This window comes from Euleptes europaea, chromosome 9, assembly GCF_029931775.1.
Source record: "Euleptes europaea isolate rEulEur1 chromosome 9, rEulEur1.hap1, whole genome shotgun sequence".
Classification (NCBI taxonomy): Eukaryota; Metazoa; Chordata; class Lepidosauria; order Squamata; family Sphaerodactylidae; genus Euleptes; species Euleptes europaea.
In genome coordinates this window covers 11,177,783-11,203,469 of record NC_079320.1, presented here as the reverse complement: position 1 = coordinate 11,203,469, position 25,687 = coordinate 11,177,783, and the positions used below count along the sequence as shown (strand labels likewise).

At 44.1% G+C, this 25,687-nt stretch overlaps 1 protein-coding gene and 1 non-coding gene across 2 annotated transcripts in view; one reads left to right on the top strand and one right to left on the bottom strand.

Annotated features, from left to right (window-relative positions):
• Positions 1 to 9,784: 9,784 nt before the first annotated feature.
• LOC130482913 (nucleolar protein 58-like) overlaps positions 9,785 to 25,687 on the top strand; it is a 67,909-nt gene continuing 52,006 nt past the window's right edge. Inside the window, exons 1-2 of the mRNA XM_056855789.1 lie at positions 9,785 to 9,813; positions 10,381 to 10,525. Coding sequence (XP_056711767.1) covers positions 9,785 to 9,813; positions 10,381 to 10,525 — 174 coding nt within the window. The remainder of the gene's footprint in view (positions 9,814 to 10,380; positions 10,526 to 25,687) is intronic.
• TRNAS-AGA (transfer RNA serine (anticodon AGA)) lies at positions 16,986 to 17,057 on the bottom strand. Its single transcript has one exon. It is a non-coding gene; the product is annotated as a tRNA-Ser (tRNA).

Genomic DNA, 25,687 nt, shown 5'->3' with positions numbered 1-25,687 from the left:
CACCTCAAAAACCTCCTGCCGGTTGCGAAGAGGGACCTGGGAACCTTAACCATAGAGTTTTCAGAGGTGATTGCTAGAGCGTCCATGACAGTTCCGGGTCACATTACCCCAGTTCCAGAAAGCTACCGCTGGTTCCCAGGAGGGACCTGGCAACCCTAAATTGATATACGGAATAAATTATGGATGACTCAAACAAGGAAATCTATATCAGTGGTCCTTAGGGAGAATTCTTTGAAACTATTACACTGATACTATATTACTCCATTGCATCTTACAAGAATAGGGTTGCCAGGTCCCTCTTTGCAACTAGCGAAAGGTTGTTGGGGCGACGCCTGAGGAAGGCAGGGTTTAGAGAGGGGAGGGACTTCAGTGCCATAGAGTCCAGTTGCCAAAGCATCCATTTCTCCAGGTGAACTGATCTCTATTGGCTGGAGATCAGTTGTAATAGCAGGAGATCTCCAGCTACTACCTGGAGATTGGCAACCCTATGCAAGAATAAATAATTAAAAATAATACAAAATGCTAGAGAAATTGCAACCAGAGAGGTGAATGTATCCACATGCGGTGGTCATTCCCTGTAGTGTCAGTTCTGGAGAAAAATATTTATAGAAATGACAAATATTATGAATCACAGTATCCTTGCTTCATCAGCATTGGCTCTGTTGACAATCTGGGGGGAACAAAATGGAAAAGGGATTAATAGTGTTTATGTTAGTGGTAGCCCATAGGGTAATAGCAAAATGTTGGAAAACCACAAAACATTTAGCATTACATTCTTAGTATTCCAAACTGTGGCAAATAGCTATGGCCCAAAAATTGATGTATCAACTTTTTGACCTAACACACTGATTGATGAATACACATCCTTAGAAGCCTGGCATGAAATACAAGGTAGGAGATGTGAGCCATGTTCTAGTGTACATGGAATAAATATTTTTACAAGAAGCCACATAAGACAAAAAGGGCTTGTATGTATTTTCCACCTTGCATTATGAAATTGGATTGTTCGGATGTGTACTATATTACAATTTCATGTATGACCATTGAGGAAGGCCTATATGAGGCCAAAACACGTCTGGTCCTTGTTGGGTCCTACTTTGGTCATTGTATGGTTATACATCAATTGTGTATGTGTTTTATGTATTTATTTATTGTGAATTACTATCCTACTATATAGGCCCTGTGTTTTTAACTTTATTATGCACCATATTAAAATTGATATATTTGTAATTTTAGCATTCTTCAGCTCAACCCTTTCAGTTTGGATTCAACATTTTGGTTGAGTTTAATTTGTCCCCCCCACTTTTTTTTTTCTATGTTGGTGGTAGCCCATAGGGTAATATCAAAATGTTGGGAAACCGCAAAACTTTTAGCATGACATCTTTGGTATTCCAAACTGTGGCAAATAGCTATGGCAGAAAAATTGACTTATCAACTTACAGCCCATTCCTGAGAAATGGGCTGAAAGTTCTTTGGAGGGAGCATGGCCCCACTGCCAGCATAAGTGTGCTCTTATTCCGTGATAAGAGGCACTTATGCTGGCAGCAGGGGCAGTTCTGCCAGCGCCTGGGCGCTGCGGAGCTGCACGCCACTCCCCCGCTGCCACAGTCTCTCTGGGATCTAAATCCCAGAAGACAAATGCGGTGCCGGCATGGGGGGCATTCCCAGGAGTGGAATGACATTAGTCAGCTTCCTAAGCCCCTGCAGCCCAGGAACGCCCTCTCCAGCAACAGCGTTGCTGCCACAGGTTTTTTCGGTAGCAGCCTCGCTGTTTTCAATGGGGGGGAATACCCCATTTTCCTAAAAAGCCTTTTTAAAAGGCTTTTTTTAAGCCTTTCGGCAGCCGGGAAACCTCTTTGGAGGCAGCAGCAGCAGCGGCTTGGCTATGCCATCCCTGGCCGCCACAAAGCTCAGGAATGAGCTGCCTGAGTAGTAAAAGGTAAAGCTAAAATATCACATTCTATGAAAAGTGGCATGATTTCATTTCATACACAAATCAGAAAGGTGCTCAGCATCTATCAAAGTCCTTCTTCAGATTATGGGAAAGTAATTAAGTCTGAAATATAAAGAATTTATTTTTAATTCCCCAATGCCATTAATGAATTCCTCTGTTATTTGTAATTGTAAGATAAATTGGAAAATGTGTTAAACACATGAACAAGTGACGCTGCCTTATACTGAAGCAGACCCTTGGTCTATCAAAGTCAGTATTGTCTACTACTCAGACTGGCAGCGGCTCTCCAGGGTCTCAGGCAGGGGTCTTTCACATCCCCTACTTGCCTAGTCCCTTTAACTGGAGATGCTGGGAATCGAACCTGGGACCTTCTGCATGCCAAGCAAATGCTCTACCACTGAGCCCCATAGGAGTTAAATACTCTGTCAATAATCTGATTCAATTTTATGTAAGTTTTGTTTTTCTTGTTACATTATTTCTATGTTTGCATGTTTTTAAAGTTTTTTTTGTTATGGCTGTTTGAATGGCGGTTTTCTGTTTGGAAAATTATAAAAAATAAGAGAGTCAGTTAAAGGGGAGGAGAAAGCAAAGAGAAAGGTGGATTTAAGAAAGGCTGTTGCTACATAGCAGGCCATTGACCCTACAGAGCCAACATGTCCTTCCCAAACTCACCACAAAAAGGAGGCATGGGAGAAGATGTCAGATGGAAACAGGTCTACATAGGAAGAGGTTATCCTTCAAGTATGTGGGTCCTAAGTCATGAAGGGCTAACAGCTGAAACCTACATTTTGAAATGCATCCAGAGACAAATAAGCAGACAATACAACTGTTGCAAAATTAGCCTGCCTGTCAGCCAACACCAACCAAAAATCGGGCTGCTGCATTTTGTACTTAGTCAGCCCCATATGGAGTGCATCACAGAAGTCCAAGCTGGAAGTTACAGAAGGAACAGGAAAGGAAGGTGAAAGTTACAACAATAACAAGAAAGAAAGAAAGAAAGAAAGAAAGAAAGAAAGAAAGAAAGAAAGAAAGAAAGAAAGAAAGAAAGAAAGAAAGAAAGAAAGAAAGAAAGAAAGAAAGAAAGAAAGAAAGAAAGAAAGAAAGAAAGAAAGAACTAGCTCCAGGTAGTATCATCCATGTAGATGTGCCATAGATCCAATCCAAAATGGCTGCCATGATCTTGTGAGCTGATCTTATGAGACCTATACACTTTTCAAACGTGATTTAAACCCTTCCTTTAAAAAAATTATATTTTTCTGCAGACCTGGAGGGTTCCCCCAGATTAGTCAAGACATCTTCCCCAATGTGTACCTGGTCCCATTGTGCAGATTTTTTGGTCCCTACTGAGGGACCTTGTTCAGAATTAGATATATAAATTATGCTGGGTGAGTATACAACTCATTGATGTCATGGGGCAAGTGATTCCCAGGAAAAGGAGAATCCTTAGTATGGGGGTGTTTTTTGTAACATATTGTTCTTCCCTAAAAAGCTGTATTTTAGGTGCTTCTCCAAAAGAGTGGGAAATCCACAATGGCTAAGCTGCTAGTTCAATTTACGGAGAAGTGAACTATACACCTGGCAACCCTTTCTGCAGAAGGATTTCCTTCTTCTTGACCAAAAACGTCAGCAACTCTTCCATTTGATTCTGTCCGCAAGGCCCTCGCCGCCTCCTCATCAGCTGCCCTTGGCTGCAACAGAACCATAAAACATTTTATTGCAAAGCCATGAACAATCCATATGTCCGTTTGATGTGTCAGGCCACCAAGAAGCCAGCGCTTGTGGGGTAGCATAAGGATATCTGAAGGTGACACATGCTGTCATTCGATGAACAGAGATGCAGAAGGGGGTTTCTGGCAGCCAGCGACTTGGCCTTGACAACTTGTGATGGTGACCAGGTGGGGTGTGTTATCTTAATAGTCTGGAGCTCTTGTGAATTATTTGCTGATAGATGTAAACAGCTGTTATTCTTGGTAATGGAAAGCAATTAGAAACATCTGTACTCTTGGCGATGAGTAATGCCTCCTATCCTCACGGCTCCCATGTGCCAATTGGAAATAACTACATCATCCGAATGGGGCTGGCAAGTCTACCCTGCATTCTGGAACCGATGATTAGTATTGAGCTGTGAAGAACAAGAGGTGAAGAGCAGGAGAAAGAGGCTGTCCTTGGCTTGGAGGAAGACAGAATTCAGGGTTGTACAGGACCACCCCCACGAGAGGTTTCACTAGTTTTATTGAAATGTCTCCCGTTTGACCTGACGTAGCAAGAGAACCTCCAATGGTCAAATGGAAACATCTCCAAAGTTCACTGCCAGGGTTGGCATAATGCTCCTGGCTAAGAGACTCCTGATTTTGGCATCACAACCCTACTGCTAAGAATTGTCTGTCAAGCGGGACAAATCCAAGTTTGTGTTTTGTTGCATGTCACATCGACTAATGGAACTGGTCCCTGGCAAGGGAGCTTTGCAAGAGTTTCCCACATTGGGTGGAATTCAGGGGCACATGCTATTCACTTAAGGGTTGCAATCATCACCCGAGAAGAACTTGGCCAATCGAAGCTTTCATGGCGGCTGTCTCTGAGATAGTCCGTTTATCTCTTGAGAGCAGTCAGTAGATGTACATGGGGAGGAAGCTCCCAAGTACAGAGAGAAACACAATCTGAATACAATCTGATGTATTTGAGCGGCTATACAGATTAGGGTTGCCAACCTCCAGGTACTAGCTGGAGATCTCCTATTTCAACTGATCTCCAGCTGATCATTTCACCTGGAAAAAATGGCCACTTTGGCAATTTGACTCTATGGCATTGAAGTCCCTACTTTCTCCAAATTCTGCCCTCTTCAGGCTCCACCCCCAAAATCTCCTACCGGTGGGGAAGAGGGACCTGGCAACCCTAGTACAGATGTAGGCCTGCCTTGGAAACTGCATTTCCCACGATTGCTTGAATCCAGAGCAACAGAAATTGAGCAAACAGAAATGGGTCCAGAAATGAGGAAATTGATATTGTTCAAGGCTTCCTATTCCTTGGCTCCCTCATCAACCAAATGGGAGACTGCAGCCAAGAAATCAGAAGGAGATTGAGACTGGGACGGGCAGCCACGAAGGAGCTAGAAAAGATTCTGAAGTGTAAGGATGTGTCACTGGCCACCAAGATCAGGTTAATTCATGCCATTGTATTCCCTATTACTATGTATGGATGTGAAAGCTGAACAATGAAGAAAGTAGATTCCTTTGAAATGTGGTGTTGGAGAAGTTACAGATACCTTGGACTGCAAAAAGAACCAAACAAATCAGTGGGTTATAGATCAAATGAAGCCTGAACTGATCCTAGAAGCTATAATTACTAAACTGAGGCTGTCGTATTTTAATCACATTTGAGAAGACAAGAGTCACTGGAAAAGACAATCATGCTGGGAAAAGTTGAAGGCAGCAGGAAAAGAAGACCCAACAAGAGATGGATTGACTCTGTAAAGGAAGCCGCGGCCCTCAGTTTGCAAAGCCTGAGCAAGGCTGTTAAAGATAGGACATTTTGGAGGACATTGATTCATAGGGTCGTCATGAGTCGGAAGCAACTTGATGGCACTTCACATGTACACACACACTTAGCAACAGAAGGGTAATCAGTAGACTGTTTGGAAGGCACAGTTCTTGACACAAATACTGAGTTCTTTTAAATGGTCCGCGACTTTACCAACCACCCAGGATACCTGAAACTCCTGTAAGCCTCCCACTGAGAAAGCAGAATGCTCATCTGGAAGGTCTTTGCACTGCAATCTTATGCAAAGTAAGTCCAATTTGTGCCCAATTTATTTCAATGGGTTTCAATTGGGGTAACTCTGCCTAGGATTACACTACATTGGTGGTACTGGAGTATAAGTCTTTGAAACAGATCTATGCTGCTTTAAAAATCCTGCCAGTACACAGCTGAGCCTGAGCCTGTCAGACCTCCGAAGTAGGGTCGGCTCTGGTTAGTACTTCGATGGGAGACCATCAAGGAAGTCCGGGGTTCTTGGCAACCAGCTGAGATGGTCAGGTGTGTTGGTGGTTCTATCCCTGGGAAACATTAGGTTGGAACCACAGTAAGCTACAGTAAGGGAGGGAAGGCAGCATGGTATGGCCTGATCTTATCAGATCATGGAAGCTAAGCAGGGTCAGCCCTGGTTAGTGTTTGGATGGGAGACCGGCAAGGAATACCAGGGTCGCTATGCAGAGGAAGACAGTGGCAAACTCTCTTGCTTTGAAAACCTTATAGGGTTGCCAAAAGTCGGCTGCGACTAGACGACACTTTACACAGAGAGAGAGAGAGAGCTGAGGCTTGGGCAGTCAGCAGGCCAGTTTCATTACCTACTAGCTCAGCTGGGATTTTGACTTTGGTTTGAGAAGTAGTGTGGTGTAGTGGTTATAGCGTCAGACTAGGATCTTGGAGGCTTCGGTTCAAATTCCACGCCCATGCTATGGAAGCTTACTGAATGAGTAGTCAATACTGACTTGATGGACCAAGGGTCTGATTTAGTATAAGGCAGCTTCATGTGTTCATGTGTTACTGAGCAGGACATACATTACAGAATTTGCTGTCAAGCTGAAGGGTCAGCTTCCACTGTAAGCTCCTAGATACTCATATTCATAGCTTCCACATCTTGAATGTGCGCATCTCCCCTTTTCAAGTCCCCCTTCAGGCATTATAGCCAAAGTGCAAAAAGAAGACTTCTCAGTCATTTGTGCCTCCGCTTGTTCTCAAAACAAAACTTCTCTTAAAACTTCTATTTTTTGTGTGGGGGGGAAAGCGGGAGGGAGGGAGGGAGGGAGGGAGGGAGAAGGGCTACCCTATCAACCTGTAGTTTCATCTTGATTGAGGAGGAGGAGGAGGAGGAGAAGAAGAAGAAGAAGAAGAAGAAGAAGAAGAAGAAGAAGAAGAAGAAGGAGGAGGAGGAGGAGGAGGAGGAGGAGGAGGAGGAGGAGGAGGAGGAGGAGGAGGAGGAGGAGGAGGTTTTTATATGGTGACTTTCTCTACCACTTAAGGGAGACTCAACCCGGCTTATAACCACCTTCCCTTCCCCTCCCCACAATAGACACCCTGTGAGGTAGGTGGGGCTGAGAGAGCTCTAACAGAGCTGTAACTTGCCCAAAATCACCCAGCTGGCTTTGTGTGTAGGGAATCAAACTCGGTTCTCCAGATCAGAGTCCACCGCTCCAAACCACCGCTCTTAACCACTACACCACTCTGGCTCTCTCTTCGGTTGACCGAAGCAGGAGCACAGCACACGAACAAATCCGAGGAAGGCACGAGTCACGCCAGAAGGAGTTTACAATCTGCAGTGAGAGTGTCAAACTCCTGATAGGAAGGAGGATTGTTGGCGGGGCAGGTGGGGAGGGGACAAGGGGGGACGGGAGAAGAAGTGCCTGAATAAGCTGGCAGCGTGCACTCCTCAAGGGAGCTGTTGATTCCATAGCTGTTTAATCCTCAGCTTGGCGGCTGTCTTGGCAGTCACGGCACTCTATGATTGCCAATTGTGCCGCGTTGAGTTCGGAGATGGGAACACCTGTTTATTAGCATTTGGTTGAGCACATCCAACATATTTCATGGAGGCTGCAGGAGGGGGGAAATGCTTCTGACGGCTGTTAGTTTTTTGTTTGGTTCCCCCCCCCCCTTCGGCACCATGCTAGCTGCCTGCTCTTTCTGGATACCGAAAGGAAAAACATTCAATCTCTTTTTTTTCCCATGATCCTGCTGCCCCCCCCCTTGGATCTTTATACAGGAGTGACAAAGGCCCACTTCTAGGTCACTATATTGCTCTGGATTTGGGGAGGGGCCCTGGTTCAGTGGTAGAGCATCTGCTTGGCAGTCAGAAGGTCCCAGGTTCAATCCCAGCATTTCCAATTAAAGGGACTAGGCAAGTAGGTGATGTGAAAGACCTCAGCCTGAGACCCTGGAGAGCCGCTGCCGGCCTGAGTAGATTAAAATCATGAAGCTGCCACAGGGCTTATATCAGGAGAGGCCATCCTTCAGGGACTTGGGCCCCAAGAAGTGAAGGGCTTCTTGAGTTGGCCAAAAACTAGGGTTTCCAGGTCCCCCTTCGCCACTGGCGAGAGGTTTTTAGAGTAGAGCCTGAGGAGGACAGGGTTTGGGAGGGGAGGGACTTTAATGCCATAGAGTCCAATTGCCAAAGCGACCATTTTCTCCAGGCAAACTGATCTCTATCCCCTGGAGATCAGTTGTAATAGCAGGAGTTCTCCAGCTAGTACCTGGAGGTTGGCAACTTTACCCAAAACCCTGTATGTCAAACTTGTGCACCATCTGATTTCTGACTCTGTTTTAATTGGGTGTTAACTGAATTGATGGTTTTAATTAATACTGTTTATGGTATGTATTGATGTGACCCGCCCTGAGCCCAACCCTGACTGGGATAGGGTGGGATATAAATCTAATGAAGAAGAAGAGGAAGAGGAGGAAGAAGAGGAAGAAGCAGTTTCCTTCTAGAAATACAAAGGAAGCCCCCCTCATTCACAACAGTCTGAAATACACCTGATATATTTTTATTATCCAGAGCCTATGAGCCGTATGGTCGGCCTTCTTGAAGGTTGTCACTGGAAGGTTTGTAGAATTATTTTGAAGACCAAATAATTGTTTATATTGTGCATGGAAAATAATGAGAACAAACTCTTGTTGCATTGGAATGATATGTTAAAAGGTAGTATCGATTGCTTTTTCATTGCTGTCCAGTCAGATGGTAAGAATCCTTGTCATGAAAATACTACAGTTCTGTCTCTACAGAATCATGATTCAGCTTTGACAATGGCCACCTCAAAACCTGCCATGCTTTAGACAAACCTGCTTATGAATCGCACATGCATGATTGAACCTTGCGTATTCTCACAATGATGGTGTTCTTTCCATATTTTATCCTTTTTGAACTGAGCCATCTGCATTCTTGGATTATTTTTACTTTGTATGCAAAATGATCTCCTCTTGTGATTTTATAACCATTTTGGCTGAGAAGGATAAAGGCATAAGGACAGGAAACTATTTTTAATTTTTTTAATTAAATGTATTTACGAAAGGAATTATAAAATGTTTACAAAACTACATTCCATGTATATTACCACAAAAGTGTCACCAGTTACAATCTAAGACGTTGTCCACTAAAATAGAAGCTTAAAAGGGGATATTAGATTATCCTTGAATAAAACTTAGCTTAACCAGCTACCATAAATTTGACAAATGAAGTTCTAGCTAAAACATCACTGCTCAATGCTTTATCCAGTGTCCATACTTAGATACTTAGAATTACTTCTTTATATTCATAACTATGTTATTATTCCAATATTTAATAAAGAGAGAGCCAGAGTGGTGTAGTGGTTAAGAGCGGTGGTTTGGAGCGGTGGACTCTGATCTGGAGAATTGGGTTTGATTCCCCACTCCTCCTCATGAGCAATGGACTCTAATCTGGTGAACTGGATTTGTTTCTCCACTCCTACGCACAAAGCCAGGTGGGTGACCTTGGGCAAGTCACTCTCTCTCAGCCTCACCTACCTCACAGGGTGTCTGTGGTGGGGAGGGGAAGGGAAGGTGATTATAAGCCGGTTTGAGTCTTCGTTACGTGATAGAGAAAGTTGGCATATAAAAACCAATTCTTATTCTTCTTCAAGGTTGCCATTGATATAAACAAGATTGCCAGATTGAAATCCTAGGCACCCTCAGCATAGTTACCATGAACTTTCCTTCCTAGCATTTTAAGCACCATACCAATTAATGCATGCTCTGGATCGTTGCTAGGAGAGAGACACACGCACACAATCTCAGAAAGTATCTTGCTACACTGTTCCTGCACAAATGGACAATTCCACCAAATGTGGAACAAGGTACCAAAAGCTTCATTTCCAACAGATGTTAAAGGCAAAATTTGTTTTGGAAATGTGGACAAATTTGGCTAGCATCTAGAACCACCTGTGTAATAACTTGAAACTGTTTTCATGGATGCCAGCATTCAGTGAGGCATTAACAATATTTTCACGCAGCTTGAAACAGTCATCGTCCATGATAATTACTCATAGATCTTTTCCCCTCTGCTTATGCTAGAAGGGTTTCCTTGTTGTCTCACTGCCTGATACAATTTACCTAACAGCCCTTTCTGCATTGAAGATTTCACCATTAATAGCTCTGATGTAGTCAAGGTTCTGAAGATATTGAATTTCATCTGATTAAACTGCAGAAAGCTCTTAATTTGTAAATACTAACAAAGAGACCATTCATCTGGTGCCATCCTCTCGCTTCAAGTGGTGTAGGCAAGATGGCTAAGGGGAAAAAACAACAGAGGTTTATAAAATTATGCATGAGGGAAAGAAAGTGGATAGAGGTAGCTTTTTCTCCATCTCCTATAATACTAGAACTCAGGGGTACTCACTGAAGTTGTTGAGAAATAGGTTCAGGACAGAGGAGGAGGAGGAGGAGGAGGAGGAGGAGGAGGAGGAGGAGGAGGAGGAGGAGGAGGAGAAGAAGGAGAAGAAGAAGAAGAAGAAGAAGAAGAAGAAGAAGAAGAAGAAGAAGAAGAAGAAGAAGAAGAAGCAGCAGCTGGTTTTTTATATTCCGGCTTTCTCTACCACTTAAGGAAGAATGAAACTGGCTTACAATCACCTTCTATTCCTCTCCCCACAACAGACACCTTGCAAGGTAGGTGGGGCTGCGAGAGTTTGGAGAAAGCTGTGACTAGCCCAAGGTCAACCAGCAGGCTTCATGTGGAGGAGTGGGCAGTTCACCAGATTGGAGTCCACCACTGATGTGGACGAGTAGGGAATCAAACCCGGTTCTCCAGATTAGAGTCCATCGCTCCTAACCACTACACCATGCTGGCTCTCACACCTCTTTACTCAGCAAGGAATCAAACTGTGGAATTAATTACCAGTGGCGGTAGTGATGGCCATGATCATAAATAGCTTTAAAAGGAGATTAAACATATTCATGGAGAAGAGGTCCATCAATGATTACTAGCCATGGTTACTGAAGGGAGACTTAATCTACAGAGGCACCAAACCTCTGTATCACAGTTCTGAGAGGCCTCTATGCCACGTTTGTTTGGCCCTCTAGGGCACCTGGTTGGACTCAGTGTGAACACTATGCTGGACTAAATGGACCATTCATCTGATCCAGCAAGTTCTACTAAAGTTATTATGTTCTAATTGCTTTGATTTTCTGTAGTCTAGAAAATCTATGCTTTCACCAAACACTGAAATTTCCAGTTTGCCCGGCTGCATAGAATTGTGGATCTTAAAGAACTGAAGCTAGTGGGGGCAGTCCAGGGACAACTTGAGGTCTTTGCTTACAAACTCTGCTTTAGGGAGGAGCCATGGCTCAGTGGTAGAGCATCTGATCGGCATCCCAGGTTCAAATTCCAGCATCACCAGGTAAAAGGATCAGGTGCAGGGTGATGTGAAATGCCTGAAAATCTGGACAGCTGCTTCCAGACTAAGTAAATACAGACCTTGATGGACCAATTCAGTATAAGGCAGCTTCAGGTATTCGACTCTGAACATATCATATTAGGTATGGTTTCTTTCCTCTCTTTTTGCTAAACCACATCCAAGCTTGCTAAGGACCCTCAATGCTCAGTCTTAATCAGACAGGGCTTTCCCCTCTCTTTGTCTTTTTTTTTTTTTTAAAAAAATTGTTATTAAAAAAATTTCAAAAAAGAAAAAGAAAAACACTCATTACATACACAATCATTCACTTGCATTCAGTGTAGTCAGTCTTCCAGGGAGTTCGTTTTGAGTTAATCTTCATATCATGCTGGATATTTGTTTAAAAGATTATCTATTTTAATCCTATATCAATATTTCCACTGCTCTCATGCTATCTATCAGTACAATACTTAATGCAATTCATGTTACTCATTCTATGCATTACTTTTATTCTTGATCTGCTACACTAAACTTGACTATTTCATATACAGAATAAGTCTACCGCCTTTATATTACTATTCTTTTACATATTAGTAAGCCTCCACCTTTCTTTACTAAATTATAACTTCTACTTTATATAATCAAAATATAACACCCATTTCTTCTGAAATTCTTAACCTCTTTTTTTCCTTTTGATTAATTTGCAAAGTTTTTTTTTTTTTTTTGGTGGATCTCATTCTTCCCCTCCCCCATTGAAACTCCACCTTTGTTGGTTGCATTGCTGGATTTGTCTGCTTTTTGTGATTGGCGCACGTCATCTGCTTTAGACAAGACAAGGGCAGGGGAGGAAGGTTAGGAAGATCTTTTTTGCCAGCCGAAGGAGATCTGGGCTCATCATCTGTTCCTCTTCTGTTTCTAGTACTTAGCCTGGGGGTAACCACAGGTGCCAGCCAAAGTGCTGTTTGCTCTTGACTCTTCGCCCATGGCTTATTGCCTCTGGCCCTGACTAGCTCAGGATATGCTGCATTACTGTTGTTGTTTTGCCATCAAGTCATAGCCATCTTATGGCAACCCCATAGGGTTTTCTAGGCAATTTGTGGCGACCCCGTAGGGTTTTCAAGGCAAGAGACTTTCAGGGGTGGTTTTCCAATGCCTGCCTCTGCGTAGCAACCCTGGATTTCTTTGGTGGTTTCCCATCCAAGTACCAACCAGGGCCGACCCTGCTTAGCTTCTGAGATCTGATGAGATAGAATCATTGTGAAGGTTTTGGAAGGGGGGCCATACAGGCCATCTAGTCAAACCCCCTGCTTAATGCAGGCTCAGCCTAGAGCATCCCTGACAAGTGCTTGTCCAGCCTCTGCTTAAAGACTGCCAGTGAGGGGGAGCTCACCTCCTCCATAGGTAGCTGATTCCACTGTCGAGCAACTCTTACTGTAAAACCTTTTTTCCCTAATATCCACCTTTCCGGCCGCAATTTAAACCCATTATTGCGAGTCCTATCCTCACTGGCCAACAGGAACAGCTCCCTGCCCTCCTCTAAGTGACAGTCCTTCAAATACTTAAAGAGAGCAATCATGTCCCCCCTCAAGATCAAGCTCTTCAGGTCAGGTCATGCTGCATAATACAGTTTGTTTGTTTCTGTATATTTAAATTGCATTATTTTTGCGGGAGGTAGTTTGTAAGCCATTTTGAGTCCCCATTGGAGGAAAAGCAAGGTTTAAAAAAAATGTTAGATACAGTTAGGTCCATAGGTGGAAACTAAGTGGTTTAAGAGAAAGAGCCTCCAGGAGAGGAGACGGGCGACTGCACTGGTTCTGGGATGGCGTTCCAGGCAGCTGGGTCAGGAAGGGAGAACGGCAGGAGAACCGGGCAACAGAACTGGAGGAGTGAAGGTCACGGGCAGGAGGCTATCGGGATGCGCAATCCCTGCGCCGCTCCCCTCCGCTTCCCTAAATCCTCCCTGCGTCCGTCAAGCTGCTGCGGCTGCTGTCGTTGTCATCATTCGTGTTGTTTGGGGGGGGTCGGCTCGCTCGCCGAGGGCTCCCTGCCAACAGGAGCAGAATGTCATTATGAGAGGAGGCTGCTGTGAGCCCCCGCCATCGCCGGGAATTTATCACCGCGAGCATTGATCATAATGGACTCCTTCACCAAATGACTTTGGACGAGCCAGGCCTTGGCAGTGGGCACCGAGACCCACATGGCAATTATTATTCAACTGAGCGGCCGTGTAATAGAATCGGGGGGGGGGGGAGGACACATCACACCGGAGCGGCCGGCAATCTCTCACAAAGCCCCACATGCAGAACTGCAGGAATTCACTCCAACCGTCCAGACCGCCAGACAGGCGGTTGGGGAAATGAGCACTCTGGAGCATTGCTAATCCAGCGGCCAAGCTAGCAAGGGAGGTCAATAGCCAGGGAAGCTGGCGGAGAGGAAGGAGAATGAATCAAAAAGGGGGAGTCCACATCGGACAGATCGGCAGTTGTCCTTCTGACAAGTCTTGCAACCGGACTGGAGGATCCAACACATCCCTACTGCCATAAACCACATTGCACTGAATTTTCCTTGCACGGCTGGTGTATTTGCATCGTTTTCTTTAATTCAATGCCTTTTGATGTTTTTGTGTGGTTTTTGTTTGTTTGTTTGTTTGCAATTTGATTTTGAGCGCACACATGAGCTCACTTGAAGCTGCCTTATGCTGAATCAGACCCTTGGTCCATCAAAGTCAGTATTGTTACCTCACTAGACATTGACATTTTGACTCCGATGCTGGATTTTAAACCTTGCTGAGAATCTTGGCCCTCTCCTTCTAAAAGCTCTTTATTGTCTACTAAAACATGGCCTTAAAAAAGGGTTCAGCAAATGTGTGTGGGCTAGGTAGAGTTGCCAACTTCCAGGCACTAGCTGGAGATCTCCTGCTATTACAACTGATCTCTAGCCGATGGAGATCGGTTCCCCTGGAGAAAATGGCCACTTTGGCAATTGGACTCTATGGCATTGAAGTCCATCCCCTACCCAAACCCTGCCCTCCTCAGGCTCTACCCCAAAAACCTCCCACTGGTGGCAAAGAGGGACCTGGCAACCCTAGCACTAGGCCTAACAAAAGCCATTAACCATGATATTTGTTGATTTCTTAAAATATAGTTCTTAAAATATTGATATACTGCCTTTTCTCACAGAAGTGCCCCAATAGCAAACTGAAATCTCTGTTCAAAGGCAACTATGAATACTGGATGTTGGGGATACATGGCTGGGTATACATATATGTTCTTGAGTTGTTTGCATGCTCTCTGGGGGAATCTGGTTTAAGACTGCTAAATGGTCCTTTGGTCTTTACTAGCAAAGGCATTTTTACATTCTTAATGCAGCTATTCTTGCCTTTTAAAAAACAATTGGCTCCTGTAGATCAGTTTTCACATAATCTCTTATTTCAACAAAAGATTAAATCTCATGGATGTCTTTATTTAGCAATGCCATGCATTTTTGTGACGAAAGAAACTACATATCATAGGTCCCCACAGATCATATTGGAGCAAGTAATGTGCTGGTTCCTCCACAAGACATATTCAGAAACATAGAAATGTGCTGGTTCCTCCACAAGTTATATGCAGAAACATAGAAGGTACCACAAGGGTCATCTAGTCCAACCCCCTGTGCAATGCAGGAAATTCACAACTATCACTATGCTGTTTATCCCATATTATGATTGTCAGCAGAAACAGTGGGAGATACGCTTGCAGGAATGAGGATTTCTGGAGTGGAATGTCTGACCCAGCTACTGAAAACATTTGAGTACACATGAAGACATAAAATTGTCTTACTGAACAGGACCATCAGTCCATCAAGGTCAGTGTTGTCCACTGATACTGGCAGCAGCTCTCCAGGGTTTCTGGTGGAGAGCTTTCACATCATCTACTGCCTGGTCCTTTTAACTGGAAATGCTGGGGATTGAACCTGGGACCTTCTGCATTCCAAGCAGATGCTTTACCATTGAGCCATCATTGATGTCCCTCCCCAATTGACTGGTTTAGGTTCAGTGTTGTGTCCTATTTCACTGACTCAGTCCCAAGGAGAACATGAATGTGTCCATGGACTCCTACCACTGTGCCATGAAGAAGAAGAAGAAGAAGAAGAAGAAGAAGAAGAAGAAGAGTTGGCTTTTTACCACACTTTTCTCTACCGTAAGGAGACTCAAAGTGGCTTACAATCAGCTTTCCTTTCCCCCCCACCACCACCACCACAACAGGCACCTTGTGAGGTAGGTGGGGCTGAGAGAGCTCTGAGAGAACTGTGACTGGCCCAAGGTCACCCCAGCAGGCTTCATGTGGAGGAGCAGGGAATCAAACCTGGTTCTCCAGATTAGAGACCACCTCTCTTAACCAGTACACCATGCTGGCCCTCTAGTTGAGTAACTACTGAATAAGTTACATTTGTGGACAGCTCATTCTTTTGTGAGTGTGGGTGTTAACACGGTCAAGGAACTGAGTGTTCATATCATAAACATGTGATTTGGTTATGCTTATAGTTTTTGAGGTTTCCCCTTATTCCAGAACCAATATTCCATCTTTCCAATCTAACCTGTGTCCTTTTAAGGAAGAACTACCGAATGTCTATTATCTAGAGTCCTGAATGGGAATCAGTGTCAAAGTTGAAAAGAACTCAGCCTTGGCACTGCCACTGATATTGACAGAAGTGTTACTCTTAGGTTCTGAAGGCTGAAACAATTCTTTATTAAACACCCAACTCTAAATCTTCCATTGCAATCCTGGCTATGGAGATTCATGGCTGCTTTTTGCTTGAACATTCCACAACACTTTTGACATGTTTAAACTAGAGATAAATTCAAAACATTCAGCCTCAAAACTATCCATCTTCTTGATGGGAATCTGCTCTAATGGCGTGCCACGACATGGACCATTCATCATTACCAAGCCATCCATCACGCCCCATCAGCCAATGGCCAGATGACAAGCCTCCCAATCTGCATAAGATAGCAATCGATTTAATTGTTGGTGGTGTTGATGCGATGGAGGAAGGGAGTGCTAAATCCCTTCTCAAAAGCTGTTGACTCCTCGGGAATCAAGACGGCCTTCTCGCTTGAGACAAAGCTTCTCTGTTCTGACAAATAAGGGGGAGGTTCCCTTGCCTGTAACATGACATCTCATTCTTTAGACAAACTCTGCAAGGTGATGCACTATGCAAACAGGCTTCTCTGGATGGCCTGGGAAGAACTAAAGCGCTGAACTGGAGTGAACTAGGAGAAGTTCTTTTGGCTTAGGAACTACTTGGGGGAAATACACTATACAGGGGCAGGTTATATGAACACATGAACACATGAAGCTGCCTTATACTGAATCAGACTCTTGGTTCATCAAAGTCAGTATTGTCTACTCAGACCAGCAGTGGCTCTCCAAGGTCTCAGGTAGAGGTCTTTCGTGTCACCTACTTCAGACAGGAGAAAAATATCACCTTACAAGAGAGACAGTGTCCCTGGTTGTCTTGAACACACATGAAGCTGCCTTCTACTGAATCAGACCCTTGGTCCATCAAAGTCAGTATTGTCTACTCAGACTGGCAGCAGCTCTCCAGGGTCTCAGGCTGAGGTCTTTCACATCACCTATCTGCCTCGTCCCTTTAACTGGAGATGCCAGGGATTGAACCTGGGACCTTCTGCATTCTAATCAGATGTTCTACCACTGAGCCACAGCCCCTCCCTTTATGCTATTTTCCCTCTACTAAATGGCAAGAGAACATGCTTAGATAATCAGTGGCTTCATCTCAAGACATTTTATAAATTTGTATTTGAACCAAAAAAAAAACTTTTTTAAAAGCTTCCTAAGTATATCAAACTATTGTGTGCACTAAATTATACACAATGCAGTCCAGACTAAAAACACAGCCAATAATGTTTAGATTTAACTAACAAGGCAGTATTTAATATTTCTGGAAATTACATGTCTGGCCACCTCCTCTGAAGGGATCTTGATCCTGCTAGGGCCAGAACTTTGTGGCTTGTTTCTTGAGTCTTCCATTCTTGCCCCCTGCCTGGTTTGCTTTCCTGCCTGACTTCCAAAGCTGAGCCTGTTTGTGTTTATATTTCATTGTAATTCATAGAATCATAGAGTTGGAAGGGACCACCAGGGTCATCTAGTCCAACCCCCTGTGTGTTCTCCCACTGCCACATGAGAACTAGGGTGCCACAGTAATTGCCACAAATGAGTTCTCTGGGCACAGTTACCATAATTGATGGTAGCGATTCTGGTGAGCCAATTCCCCCGATTAGTTCATTGGTGCAGCAAATGTCCCGAACCCCATCTGAACTAGACAGTGGCTGGAGAAATTGACTCCAATGGGCACCACTGAAACAATGAAGTACTGCAAAGGTGCAAATAAAACAAGGAACAGATTGCAAAAAAACAAGGGAATGGCTCAAACTCAGTCACTGAACTCAGGATGCACTGCAATCCTCTTTCCTGGGAGCAAGCCTTATTGAATAAAATGGGACTAAAATGAGAGCCAGCATGGTGTCGTGGTTAAGAGTGGTGGTTTGGAGTGGTGGAGTCTGATCTGGAGAACCGGGTTTGATTCCCCACTCCTCCACATGAGCGGCGGAGGCTAATCTGGGGAACTAGATTTGTTTCCCCACTCCTACACATGAAGCCAGCTGGGTGACCTTGGGCTAGTCACAGCTCTCTCAGCCCCACCTACCTCACAGGGTGTCTGTTGTGGGGAGGGGAACGGAAGGTGATTGTAAGCTGGTTTGATACTTCCTTAAGTGGTAGAGACCGTCCATCCTTCCAAGGTCAGAAAAATGAGTACCCAGCTTGCTGGGGGTAAAGGGAAGATGACTGGGGAAAGCACTGGCAAACCACCCGGTAAACAAAGTCTGCCTAGGAAACGTCAGGATGTGATGTCACCCCATGGGTCAGGAATGACCCGGTGCTTGAACAGGGGACCTTTACCTTTTAAGTGGTAGAGAAAGTTGGCATATAAAAACCAACTCTTCTTCTTCTACTACTGTCTTGGACCCTAGAAAGCTGCTGCCAGTCAGAAGACAATACTAACATTGATGGACAAACATTCTGACTCAGCTTCGAGTGCTCTGACTTCTTTTGTACCATTTCTGCTGTAGTGGTTTGTTGCTTTTCTCCATGATTGATTGCTTTATTCTTTTGTAAGCTGCCTCGAAAGCTTTTTTAAAAAGTGGAAAGGCAGGCGATAGATTTTTGAAATGAAATCAGATTCCGTTAAATCAGGCATTTTGGATATGCCAACATCAAGATGAGCATCCCCGAACGACGCCTCCCTCCCTCCTGTCACCATGGCTCAAATCTTTTCCTCACCTTTTATAGCCCCTCCACCGCCCCCTTTGTAAATCTGGGTAACAGAAATGACGAAAATGCCACACATCTCCCTTGTTGTCTCTGAACATGCGACGGACGGACCCCGCGTGTCGACTGTCTTGGAACGTCCCTCCGCTTGGAGGAATGTGAAGCTCAGGGCCCAGATGCCAAGGCAAATTGGAATGGGCCCGGTTGTTGCTTTTTGTTGCCGTCGCTTTGAACAGTTTCGGAAGCATCTGTTAAGTTGGCCCGTTCCACAAAAGCTCGTGGAGTTGCCTAGACTACAGACTCCTGCAAACTCTTTGTTTATTTTTATTTCCTGACAATGAGAGGGACAGCACAAAGAAGCACATGAAATCGCTGCCCTGGCCACCTGGAAAGGTGATGATGTAACAACATCATCTCATGGTAGACCCTGTATGTTAGCATTGGCTTTCCATATATTTAGGGTTGCCTAACCTCCAAGTACTAGCTGGAGATCTCCTGCTATTTCAACTGTTCTCCAGCTGATAGAGATCAGTTCCCCTGGAGAAAATGGCCGCTTTGGCCATTGGACTCTATGGCATTGAAGTCCCTCTGGTTTGATTCTTCCTTAAGTGGTAGAGAAAGCTGGCCTATAAAAAACCAACTCTTCTTCTTCTTCTTCTTCGTCTTCTTCTTCTTCCCCAAAGATAAGGTTGCCAACCTCCAGATGAGGCCTGGAGATCTCCCGGAATTACAACTGATCTCCAGAGTACAGAAAACAGTTCCCCTGGAAAAAAATGGCTGCTTTGGAGGATGAACTCCTTAGCATTATACCCCATTAATAGGGTTGCCAACCTCCAGGTACTAGCTGGAGATCTCCTGCAATTACAACTGATTTCCAGCTGATAGAGATCAGTTCCCCTGGAGAAAATGGCTGCTTTGGCCACTGGGCTCTATGGCATTGAAGTCCCTCCCTCCCCAAACCCTGCCCTCCTCAGGCTCCGCCCCAAAAACCTCCCGCCAGTGGTGAAGTGGTGAAGACCTGGAGCTGGCAACCCTACATATACTTCAACCACATTGTCAAAGTCAGCTCATGTCAAGTGGGGGGTGGGGCAAAGGGAAGGTAAAACTGAAATGGGGGAAGGGCGCTGAGAACCACCACATGCCCCCAGACAAAGATTTTTCATTCCCCCCTCATATCAACCAGACTCAGCATAAACATCATATGAAACCAAATCCCATGACCTGGCCAGTTTTGTGGGCCCCAGAGTGGCCAGGGCCTCAGGAATTTCTTTCTTCCATTTCCTTCAGTTTGGCAGGCTAGCATGAAGATCATTTCAGTAAACCTTCCTTGTTCCTAGGGTTGCCAGGTCCCTCTTCACCACCAGCAGGAGGTTTTTGGGGTGGAGCCTGAGGGGGGGGGTTGGGGGAGTGGAGGTACTTCAGTGCCATAGATTCCAATTGCCAAAGTGACCATTTTCTCCAGGGGAACTGATCTATATCCGCTGGAGATCGGTTGCAATAGCAGGAGATCTCCAGCTACTACCTGGAGGTTGGCAACCCTACTTGTTCCTCAAATAGGCATGAACTAGAAGATTCTCCGGACTGTGAATATCACATGACCTGGTCTGGCCGTGTTCGCCACCTTAAAGGCCCTGATTGGGTGGAAGACCAGCATAAAAATATTGTAAATATTTTAAATAATTAAATAAATATCATTTTAAGAGACTTTTTGCAGATTATGTCTGATCTTCTGTTTTACATATTTATACTGCTTCTTTTCCTAGACATATGGATTCATGGGTCTCCTTTTCTCTACATTATCCTTGCAAGAGCTTTATGAGTAGAGTTGCCAACCTCCAGGTGGCACCTGGAGATCTCCTGCTATTACAATTGATCTCCGGATGACCAAGATCTGTCCCCTGGAGAAAATGGCTGCTTTGGAGGGTGGACTATATGGCATTATTCCCTTCTGAAGTCCCTTCTTTCCCCAAATCCCACCCTCCTCAGGCTTCAGCCTCAAAATCTCCTGGTATTTCCCAACCCAGAGCTGGCCACACTACCTGTGAGATAGGTTAGTCTGAGAGAGAGTTACTGGCCTATGTTCATTCAGCAAGCTTCATATCAGAGTAGGGGTTTGGACTAGGGTTTCCAGCTTAAAGTTGTCCAAGGCTGGCAACTGGCAGGAGACTTACCTGGGGGAGGGTCTAGCTGGTGATTTGGTGATGTCACTTCTGATGTGACCCAAAAGTGACATCATCACATTGCTGGGGATGTTCTAGCATGCTCTAGCATGGTATGGTGATTAAGAGCGGTGGACTCTAATATGGAGAACCAGGTTTGATTCCCTGCACCTCCACATGAGTGGCAGACTCTAATCTGGAGAATCGGGTTTGTTTCCCCACTCCTACACATGAAGCCTGCTGGATGACCTTGGGATAGTCACAGTTCTCTCTGAACTCTCTCAGCCCCACCTACCTCACAAGGTGTCTGTTGTGGGAAGGGGAAGGGAAGGCGATTATAAGCTGCTTTAAGACTCCTTAAAGGTAGAGAAAAAGTGGGGTAGAAAAACCAGCTTTCCTTCTTCAACTTGTATGGTTTAACCACAGAGTTTTGAGTGAATGCTAGAGCACCGTCTGATGCATGTCTGGGTCATGATGATGTCTGGGTCATGTCTTAAGTGATGTCATGGTGTTTGGTGATGCCAATTGCCCCTCGTTGTCTCCTGATATTTTTTCTCTTGCTGCACATGTGAGTAGCAAGTAGAGAAACTGGGCATATAAAAACCAACTCTGATCTGGAGAACAGGGTTTGATTCCCCACTCCTCTACATGAGCGGCGGGAGCTAATCTGGTGAACTGGATTTGTTTCCCCACTCCTACACACAAAGCCAGCAGGGTGACCTTGGGCACGTTACAGCTCTGTTAGAGCTCTCTCAGCCCCACCTACCTCACAGGGTGTCTGTTGTGGGGAGGGGGAGGGAAGGTGATTGTAAGCCGGTTTGATTCTCCCTTAAATGGTAGAGAAAGTCAGCATATACAAACCAACTTTTCTTCTTCTTCTTTGTCTTCTTCTTCTTTGTCTTCGTCTTCATCTTCTTCATCTTCGTCTTCTTCATCTTCATCTTCTTCTTCATCATCATCTTCTTCTTTGTCTTCTTCTTCCTCTGGCCATATGAATCAATTGCCATGTGGCTGTAGTTTCTGGCGGCTTCCAAGTGGTGGCCATGTTGTGTGAAAGAGATCTTAGATATACAGCACGTAGGCTGAACATGTACTGAAGGGAGAGATCATTGCCAACACCAATTGAGGCAGTACTCTGTCAAGGGATAAACCTTTGTTACTTGATGAAGTAGCTCCATTGCAGCAAAGTGCCGTGCATAAATAGGGCTGCCAGGGTTGTAGAATTTGACCACATTTTCATACCCAAATTACATCTGATCGAAATGCTTCTTCTGTTTACACGCTCTGACATTCCTTTTTCAATAACAGAAAGTTCACTTCCAAATGCGCCCCGGCACTGATGAGAAAATATGGATGTAATTTAGGGTTAATTGCTGGAACAAAGCAATTTGTGCTCTTGCTCATCATTGTACATGAAAAACTTTTCTCAAACTATTCATATAACAACAGAAAAATTCCCTCACAAATAAACTTAGCAAGTCTGGCAACTGCCCCATTCAATCATAAGTTTTAAAAATATTCTGTGATGACTGTATTTTAATATAAAAAAAAATTCTAATAAGCGATGTCCTCACAAATGGTATCTGGGATGTTATTTCCCATGGATTCTAAGAGATCCCAATATTTTATTCAAGCCTGTTATCTTTGAATCAAAATCTTCCAGAGACAGAACATTTTTAAACAAAAAGAACCATGCTTATTGATACCTTCTTAATTTCTGTATCTGTGTCAAGTAGGTATTGGCTCAGTTGAAACATGAAACCACAGTTTGTTTTAACAATAGAAACTTTCTGAGACTGGGATTCAGTTTGCAGATGGTCACTGAAACCCTTGTTTGTGCCAATAAATGCAGCTTTTATCACCTTCGTCCTGTCACTAGGGAGGGCAGGGCTGGGAAATAAACAGGGATTAAACCAGGACATCTGCATTCACACATTGTGTGAAACCACAATCAAAACTAACCGTGGTAAATATACCAACTTCAAACCATGGTTTCAGATGCTGACTTGATGTAACATAACTTTGATTAGCGAAGCAGAAGCAGAAGCAGAAGAAGAACTGGTTTTTATATGCCAAAACGGTAGTTTGAACCGCTAAAGATGCAGGATGCCTGGGAAATACCTTCTTTTTGATAATTGGCTGATCATTGCCTCCTGGGTTGTGTACAATTTCTTTTTCACATTGACATCCTGCTCTTTCTCATCGAATCCTAGAGCTGGGAGGAGCCATCTTGTATGGCCCACTAATGATGATGAAGAAGAGTTGGTTTTTATATGCTGACTTTCTCTACCACTTAAGGGAGAATCAAACCGGCTTACAATCACCTTTCATTCCTCTCCCCACAACAGACACCCTGTGAGGTAGGTGGAGCTGAGAGAGCTCTAAGAGAGCGGTGACTAGCCTAAGGTCACCCAGCAGGCTTCATGTGGAAGAGTGGGGAAACCAACCCGGTTCTCCAGATTAGAGTCCACCGTTCTTAACCACTACACAATGCTGGCTCTCAGTAGCCCATGATCAAATATATTAACCATAGTTAGTTTAATTAAAGTACGGATGATTTTTTGTGATGTTAGTCACACAAACCACCAATTTAATTCAGACTACCAGTATTCTGAATATACAGTGTTTCATTTTCCCATAACTCACTTTAACTGAATTGAATTGATCCCAGTGATGTTGTGGGGGGACCATAAAAAAACCAAGCAAATGCAATTAAGAAAACATAATGGAGTGGTGAACAGACACTTTCCAGACACATTGAATGTTTGAGTCAAACATGCATAAATTATGGGGAAAGTCTTACATGTTTTTGGAGTCAGTTATTACTCCAAACGCATAGGAAGATTACAAGGTATTTTGTTAATTCTGCAGAAATATGAGGAACCTAGGTCCACATTTGGCTCCTACATCAGCTAAAGTTAATAATGTCTGCACCTATCAGTTAGTGTCTGGCAGACAGATAGTTGGTAGTCAGGCAGCACAGAAGATAACCTGGCAGCATTCCTTTGGTAACAAGTTGGCCAGGAGGAGACCAGATCTCAGAGCTGTATATTACAGTGTGACATAGGACTGGCCTTTTGGGTTTGATTGTTCCTCCCTGGGCAAGGAGGACCAGCTGCTGTGAAAGTGTTCCAGCTTCAGCTGGCTGGAGTTCCTTTACCCAGCAGCCCAAGTGGTAGAAGAAGCACAGAACTGATGCCTGATCCTAATTCAGGTTCCCGTGGCAGCAGACTTCAGAACTGGAATCCATCAAGACAGATGGAATCAAAGCAACAAAACTGTTTCGGGGGATGAAAATACAATGCCAACTGGCCATTCATACCATTATATGTTCATGTGGAATACACAACCAACACTGGATACACAATTGCCCTCATCTGTCATGTAAGTGTATGGTAGACCGGTCTAGGTTGAAGACCCACATAGGATTTCAAATCCTACTTTGTGTGTAGCTTTGGTCATTGCAGAATTATGTCCACCTTGGCTTCATTGAATGCTGAGAATACATATGAAGATAGAATAAGAAGAGTTGGCTTTTATATGCTGATTTTCTCTATCTTTTAAGGAGAATCAAACCAGTTTACAATCTCCTTCCCTTCCTCTCCCCAAAACAGATACTTTGTGAGGTAGGTGAGGCTGAGAGAGCTGTAAAAGAACTGTGACTAGCCCAAGATCACTCAGCAGGTTTCATGTGTAGTTTACAGATTTCCTGTCCAAGTTTTCTATTAGACCTCCCTTTAGTAATGAATAAGATACTCACAGACTTAGAACGAAGGGACCATCTTGAAGTATGTGGTGATGCCAGAAGGAAATGTGCACCCTCCTTCTGGGGACAAAGTACCCCATCTTTTCCAGTGCCCCCAGATTATCTTTAATTCTTAACCATTACAACTTTTTGAAAATGTTTCTTCTTGGCCAGACATAATGCCTTACCCCTCAATGAATTAACTGGCAGATTTTTGAAAATCCCAACCGAACAGAGTCTGCCCATGTGGAAAGGCAAAGACAGAAACACCCATTTTTTATTCAGTTGTGATTTATATTCTTCTATAAAATCTTCTTTGATTACTCCATTGATTTCACACTTTCCTGTATGTTCTCATGTCTACCACTTAATTTATTTGCTGTCTGGTAATGAAAAGGTTGTTACTCTATCCTTAGTTTACTACTTAACAGCCGCTTTGAAGATACGCCAAAAGTTATAATCAAGTTACTACTAAATGCTCATTTGTAGTCAGGCACTCTTTTTGCACTGGAACTGGAACAGGCCTCTGAAGCACCAACCCAACAAGAAGGAGGAGGAGGAGGGGGGGAGGAAGAAGAAGAAGAAGAAGAGTTTGTTTTTATATGCTGACTTTCTTGACCACTTAAGGAAGAATCAAACCAGCGTCACCTTTCCTTCCCCTCCCCACAACAGACACCCTGTGAGGTAGGTGGGGCTGAGAGATTGTGACTAGCCCAAGGTCACCCAGCTGGCTTCATGTGTAGGAGTGGGGAAACAAATCCAGCTCACCAGATTAGCCTCCGCTGCTCATGTGGAGGAGTGGGGAATCAAACCCAGTTCTCCAGATCAGACCCCACCGCTCCAAACCACCGCTCTTAACCACTATGCCACGCTGGCTATAGATCTAGCCATCAAGTGCCAGTGGGCAACTCTAATAAACATAGTTTCAGGATAGTAACATAAAACAATAGTAACACCCAACATAAAACAAAACACACAATGTACATACATACATTTTACATAGCTATGACATCTATCAGATACTATGGAGTGATTCTCTAACAATCTATACATTCTACCATTCTAGAAAATTATTTATGTGTCTGAAATATAAAATATAAACATGC